This window comes from Lactuca serriola, chromosome 4, assembly GCF_051521515.1.
Source record: "Lactuca serriola cultivar US96UC23 chromosome 4, Lser_US96UC23_V15, whole genome shotgun sequence".
In the NCBI taxonomy this organism is placed as follows: Eukaryota; Viridiplantae; Streptophyta; class Magnoliopsida; order Asterales; family Asteraceae; genus Lactuca; species Lactuca serriola.
Window position 1 is genome coordinate 168,756,855 of NC_136411.1, and position 7,275 is coordinate 168,764,129.

Genomic DNA, 7,275 nt, shown 5'->3' on the forward strand with positions numbered 1-7,275 from the left:
CTCAATCAAATATATATCATTTTTAGGGTTAATTATCAATTTATCGTAATAACGTTTTAACCACTTTTTTAAATCTAATTATTTTTATCATTAACAAAATCATAATTATAAAGACATTTACAACAAATAAACATTCTCTTTCTTTTCCTTTTCTTATTTTATCATTTTTAGAATATAAAATTACAAAATGTTGTTTATCTTTGTTAGAATATAAAATTATAAAACATCCCTAAACTATATTAGTAATTCTTACCAAGACTTGCAATATATTTGATTAACGATCATAATACAATTTACGGTTTACAATTATTAATAGTATTTTTTTTAATCCGAGTTTTAACCTAGTTTTTCTTAATATATTAATTCTAAAAAAAGTCCTTTATAAGTGTTCGCTTGTGTAATGTATGTTTAACATTATTATTAACGAAAAGGGCAATAAATGAAGAACGGGAAAACGAAAGTTATGACATTTGATGATGAGTCATCGTAAATTGACATTTTGTAAAATTAAATTGAATTTAGTTTTGAAGGGGAAGGGGTAAAACTGAAAATTAAATTGAAGAATTCCCAAATTCCTTCGCATCTTTTCCTTGTGACGGTATCCAGGTTTGCAACTCCGCAATTCCCACCGTAACCACGCCCAGATTTTGATTACTTCGCCGCAAAACTTGGCGTCCGATAATGTATGGTGCCTCCGGTAAGCTCGGCCGTGGCCGAGGCGGTGGTCCTCCCAAGCGGAATATCCACTCCACCTTCCAACCGTCTTCTGTTCAACGACCATCCGCTGCCCCTGGCGGTGGACGTCTCTCCGCCGGTGGTGGTCACCGTAACCGTAATAATACCCCTGCCGCCCCCGCCGCAGTCTCTACGGTTGACGAAACCTTCAGTTTAGTTCGTAACAACCCTCTCAACTTTGGTATGATTATCAAGCTCTCACCTGTCCTTGTCGAAGAAATCAAGCGCCTCGAAGCCCAGGGCCATGCCGCCAGGATCAAATTTGATTCAAGTGCTAATAATCCTGTTGGAAATGTAGGTTTATTCTATTCGGATATTGGCTCTGCTCTATTAACGGTGTTATGTATTGTTGGAAGTTCAGTTTGGTGCATAATAAACCTAGATTACTGAAAACTGTTTGTTCAATCCATTACTAGTTTTTCGCCATTGGAGATACTGCAGCATAGAGGTCCTAGGAGATTAATCATATCACGAATCCAAGGTTTATGGATTCACGATCAAGGAATTTAAGTTGATTTGCTGACATTCCCTTCCTAGGTTAAAGTACCAATTTACACACCCTTTTGAGATTTCTCTAGCATAATTTTATTAGTTCAAAGGTTGCTCACTCATAAAATTGAATTTGTCATGAGAATCGTGCACATAACAGGAGAGAATCGTGTAGAGTAACAACAATCTGTAATTGCTCCATGGATAATCTGACCAGACACTTGAATATCATAGATGGTATATGTATATCTTTTGTAAGCTCAGATATCTCTATGCAGCTACAGAGAATGTATACCTTGGTTAAAACTGTATATCTTTATATTTGTTGATTATAGATCACACTCAAACTTTGGCTTTTGAGATTTCTTGATTTGGTTAGCATATCATGTTCTGTATATCAAACTTTGTAATCACTTTCTGCTCTTCCAGGTGATCGATGTAGGGGGCAAGGAGTTCAGATTCACATGGGCCCAAGAAACTGGAGACCTATGTGACATATATGAAGAACGCCGAAGTGGTGATAATGGAGATGGATTGCTTGTTGAATCTGGAGGTGCTTGGAGAAAGTTGAATGTGCAACGTGAATTAGATGAGTCATTAAGCAACCATGTTAAAATGCGCACAGTGGAAGCAGATCGCAAACACAAATCACGAAAGTATGTTTCATGTTTGATATGAACAAATACTGTATCATTGTTCACTTATGTTCCTAACAGATTTTATGTTATATGTCCCAATTTGCCCATGTTTGTGTTGATATGATTACTTGATAGGTTATTTATGTTCCTCACACACTTCATTCCCTGTGTTCCTGTATATGATCTGTTAGCTAGAACTTACAGAATGCTCGGCTCTTACATCCCTTTATATGCTTTTTGAACACATGTGAAATCGGTATGCTTTTGTTGCTTATACATATGTGACAATGGCATCATCAATAAACAAGTTATCTTGTTGAAGAATCATACAACACAATATATACGCCACAATATTTACTTTATAATCAAAACCAAGTACCATATATTGTTGTAGGGGAACACAGTTTCACTTGCCTTATTGGGGTAGGGGCTGTTAGCTTACAGTTACATTTTTCATTTGATTGCTATCATTTAATAAAGAAGCATTCTCATCTTGACTTTTAACTTTTTAATAATCATAAATTAGAAAAAGAAACACTTACCATTTTGTTTCTTTTTGACAGAGCCATTATTTTAGACCATGGAAACCCATCTATGAAGAAGGCGTTAGCTGCAGCTGAAGGTATGATATTTATTCAATCATCACCATCCATGGTTGCCACATATGTGAATAAAACCAAGTTTTAATATCTGAATGTTTACAATGTCTCTTTTTCTTTCATTGGTTTCAGTGAATAATTCATGGAGAGGATCATTCAATAAAAAGAAAGAACCCCCTTTCAAAAAGATGAAAGGCGAACCTTCTTCAGGTGAATATAATAATCTTTATCTACAAACAAAAATATTTGTTATAAAGATATTTTAATTTACTTGTAATTGCTATTGTGTATCTATTACAGCAGTAATCCCTCCAAAATCTGGTGGAAAACCTGGATTATCCTCCTCAACTCCTTCCAAAATCAGGGCTTCTGCTTCACCAATACTATCTACCCCTGAACAATCTGGTGTTCCATTGTCCCCACTTATAAATAGGAATATTACCAAAGTGCCCTTAAACAGAGAAGATGCTACTTTGACTCAATCTAGTAAACCAAATGCTAGCACCTCTGAGAAAGAAATAGTCAACAGAGTTCCCACTGGAACTTTACATAATAAACAAGGGAGCAATGAAAGATTTGGAAACAAACCTTCTGACCTTCAAAGTCTGCTTATTTCTCTTTTAATGGAAAAGCCACAGGGATTGAACTTCAAGGTAAGCAGCAAATAAGTTTTTCTTTTTCCATTTTTCTTAAAATACTAATATCATGTATCATGCATATGACCATTTAATCCTATCTTTTAGGCTTTGGAGAAAGCTGTTGGAGAAACAATTCCAAAATCCGTGAAACAAATTGAGCCCATCTTGAAAAAAGTAAGTGGTGGTTATAACTTATAAATTATAATAGTAATAATAATAATAATAAGAATAGTTGTTGTTCAATACTGTGTTCTTGAGGCCCTTTTGAATAACATTGTTATCTTTTTTCAGATTGCTGTTTTCCAACCTACAGGAAGATATATTTTGAAACCAGATTTTGAGTTAGAAAGTTCCAGGAAATCATTATCTGAAAGTGGAAGGTAGCTAAAACTCCATCTCTCCTGTTGCTATTCCATTCCTTTCAAAAATTGCAATATAACACATTCTTGCATTTGATATTTTCCTTTTTCAGTTCTCCAGAGAACAACAATCACCACAGAGAAACAATGGGTCCTGAATTAACCCTAAAACCTGACAACATGAAGGAATTTGAAGATCCATCTCACTTAATTCCCGAATCTTATGAAGACTTAAACACTTCAGACAAAATCGACATTGAGCATCGTTCTCCAGATGTATTATTACATGAGAAAAAAGTCTCAGATAACAGTGAAGGCCCTGCAGCCACCTCTAGCTTAAGTGGAAGTGACAGTGACAGTGAAAGTGACAGCAGTGACAGTGGAAGTGACAGTGGGACCCCCAAAAGCCGTGTAGGCAGTGGAAGTGACAGCAGTGACAGTGAAAGTGATGACGCCTCTTCAAACAGTAAACAAGGCTCTGATGAAGATGTTGATATCATGAGTGATGATGATAAAGAACCTAAACAACAATTCACACCACTTCCACCTCCAGTTCCACTTCATAATGATCATGTCTCTGATTTACTTTTTGGTAAAGATTTGTTTGAAGATAACCATGAACACGATAATGATAACGATAAAGATGGAGATAATTACGAAAACGCCACTAGAAACACCTTCATTGATCATCAAGAGAGTGAACTCCTCAAGAACAAACGGGGATCTGACGAGAAACATTTTGATGAAAACGAAAATTCAAAAAGATTAAAAACCGGGAACTGGGGTAGAACGGTAATTTCAAGAGGGGGACACTCTTTCTCTGAGAGCCCTCCTAGTGAAGGACCTTACAAGGGTACTGCTGCTACTACCAATCAAATGAATAGAACTGTTCGTGATGTGTCTGATTACGACTTTGATAAACTCGGGAATCGTGAATTTCCGGGAAATTCCACTTCGGATTCCCCAAGATCGATCGATCTTAATATGGGTGTAAAAGGTTTTGGGACAGATAGACATGGTGAGGGGTTAGATGGTCATTTCAAGGATAAAAAACCTCCAAAGAATTCAAGGTTAGGTGGCGATGGAATCAAACATTCCGGGTCTCGTGAAAAGAAACAACACGGTGGATCAATTGGGAAGAATAAGGATTCCGGACTAGTAATTAAGGATTCCCTCATGGACTTAAAAAAATCGCCTGTTGTAAATGGATGTGGGCCCGGGCCCACACTCAGAAGAGAGCTTTCGGATTTAGAAATGGGTGAGCTTCGTGAGAATTTACAAGAAGAACCCTCGGGGGGTAATAAAAAGAGGGTCGAGAGAAATAATTCGTTCAAACAAGCTGAAAAAAGTTCGGATTACTGGAATCTTGATTCAAGTAAAGGAAAGATCTCTGGAATTGGAAGAACAAGTCTGGAATCTGTAAAACCTGTTGTTGATGATCATCTTGATGACTTCACAAAGGTTAATGGAAAGCCCATGCATGTGAAGCCTGGTTCACAACATAATAATAACAGTAAAGGTAGAGAGGTAGTGGCAGGGGCAATATTGGGAATCGGGTCAGAAGGGTATACGGACAGTCAAAGAAAAGCACCACCACATAAGCATGAGAAACAAGTGGGACCCGTTGCAAATAAGAAGCAAAAAAGTAACGATTTAGGTGAAAAAAGAAAGGATTTGTGGGATAGTGGTCAAAAAAGGAGAGAGATGGAGTCTTGTTCAGATGATAGCATTACTTCATATACAAAATACGAGAAAGAAGAGCCAGAAATGAAAGGACCAATAAGAGATCTTTCACAGTAAGTAAAGTGTAATTATTATTATTATTATTTTCACTTTTTTAGTTTTTACTTCCCTAAATTTGTGCAAATAATGATTATTGTTTTTTGTGTGTTTAGGTACAACGAGTATGTGCAGGAGTATCGGGAGAAGTATGATTGTTACCAAACGTTGAATAAGATTTTAGAGTCTTACAGGTGTTGGGGAGTTTTATTTTGTTTTTTATTATTTTTGTAAAGTGTGGTGTGAGATTTGTTTATTTAATGAAAAAAGTTTTTTTATTGTTATAAATGTGCAGGAATGAGTTTCAAAACTTTGGAAGGGACCTTGAGGTCGCTAAAGAAAGGGACAATGATAGATATAACAAAATATTGGATCAGTTAATGGAATCTTATCGTCAGTGTGGAATGGTATGCACAATTTGATTATTTAATTTCGTTCTCACTTTGAATTATGATTTGGAATATCTATGTTTGGTTCCTGGATTCCGTCGGAATTGGAATTCGGGATTCCATTCCGTTTGCGTGTTTGGTTGACAAATGGACGTCAATTCAGTTTTGTCAGATTCCTTCGAGTTTCATCTTTGATGGATTTTTCATCATTCCTGTGGGTGGGTGGGTGGGAGGAATTCAATTCAATTCCTTTCCATTTTTCATTTTTCATTTTTCTTTTAAAAGACCAAAATACCCTCAGTACATCTTATATTGGAATATAAATTAAAAAAAATTCAGTGATAAGTGAAATTAATAATTATTCAATTCCTTTACATGAGTCTGTATATATAGAGAGGGTAATTTGGTCTTTTAATGAAAAAAGAATGGAATTAACATAAGGATTCCAAAGGAACTGAATTATTTTAGTCATTTGACAACCAAACAAACACACCATGGAATAGAATCTTGAATTCCAATTACATACAAAGCCCCAAGATTTGTAAGAGGAAACAGGATTTCTTGTTAAGTATTAAAATTTCCGAGGTTTTTAGTCCTAATTTTGAAGTATTTGTTTATGCAGAAACATAAACGACTGAAGAAGATATTTGTTGTTCTTCACCATGAACTCCAGGTTTTTATCTCTCTTTTATTTTTGTATTCATGCTCAAATAAAAGTCATTTTTGTATTTCTATAACATGGGGAAAAAAACATAATATAAAATGTGAAAAAAAAACTGTTTGTTAAATAATTACTTTGCACGCAGCATTTGAAGGAGATGATTAGAGAATTTGCTGAGAAACAAACAAAAGGAGGATGAGGTTTAAAGTTTTGGATTAGTTATGGCGGATTTGGTATATAAACACTGTACATTTTACTTGTTTTACATTTTTACTTTTTACTGTTTTTTTGGGTTTATTTCATTAGAATGGTTTTGTTTTTGGTTTGGGTGTAATATTTGTAGTGCACAGTGTCAGTATAGTACACGTATGGTAGATTTAAGGTTTACATTTTACATTTTGGCATCTAGTTTGATGCCAAATTTGATTTGAATTTTTTGATCCAAAACTGGATCAAGAGTTTTTTTTTCCTCTTTATGTACAAAGTAAACCTCGTTGGTTGGTTGGTTGGTTGGAGTCTTATTGTTGCCTTTTAGGTGTTCTTGATTTTTTTTGCTTTTGTATAAAAGTATTTTTTATTTTTAGTTTAACATGAGAATATTCTATATTTTAGTTTGACCTTTCACACGCTTATTTATCATTTTCTTTTACGTTTTTCTTATTATAGCCTATAATTTGGATCCAAACAGCACCACCCCAAATCCTTTCCACATTGATTCAGCATCAACATATCACCCACAATACGAAAATCCGTTTACTACTTTGCGATTGACATTTTTTGCGTGGCACAAGATTTCATTTTTTTTTATCAATGCCACAATATTATTCTATGAAAAATCTCCAAAACTAACCTAACTCCCAACTTGAAATAGTGGTGCCAAAGTGTTCTATGGAGGCAAGGCGTGGCTACGTTGTTTTGAAAATTTCCACGGCGACGATGTTAAGCATGATGTGTGTGGTTTTTAACGCAAATGATGATGGCATTCCAA

At 35.2% G+C, this 7,275-nt stretch overlaps 1 protein-coding gene across 2 annotated transcripts; it reads left to right on the forward strand.

Moving 5' to 3' along the window:
• The first annotated feature begins 541 nt into the window (after positions 1–541).
• LOC145102912 (dentin sialophosphoprotein-like protein) lies at positions 542–6,754 on the forward strand. Of its 2 annotated transcripts, none has more exons than XM_079040429.1 (12): positions 542–1,029; positions 1,654–1,880; positions 2,426–2,484; positions 2,594–2,671; positions 2,762–3,114; positions 3,205–3,273; positions 3,391–3,479; positions 3,572–5,254; positions 5,354–5,431; positions 5,533–5,644; positions 6,249–6,299; positions 6,433–6,754. In XM_079040429.1, exons 1-12 carry the CDS (start codon positions 682–684, stop codon positions 6,484–6,486), a joined length of 3,201 nt encoding a protein of 1,066 aa, XP_078896555.1. In that variant the 5' UTR covers positions 542–681; the 3' UTR covers positions 6,487–6,754. The 2 variants fall into 2 exon arrangements, with proteins under 2 accessions (XP_078896555.1, XP_078896557.1); XM_079040431.1 differs by having other exon boundaries at positions 2,765–3,114.
• The last annotated feature ends 521 nt before the right edge of the window (positions 6,755–7,275 follow it).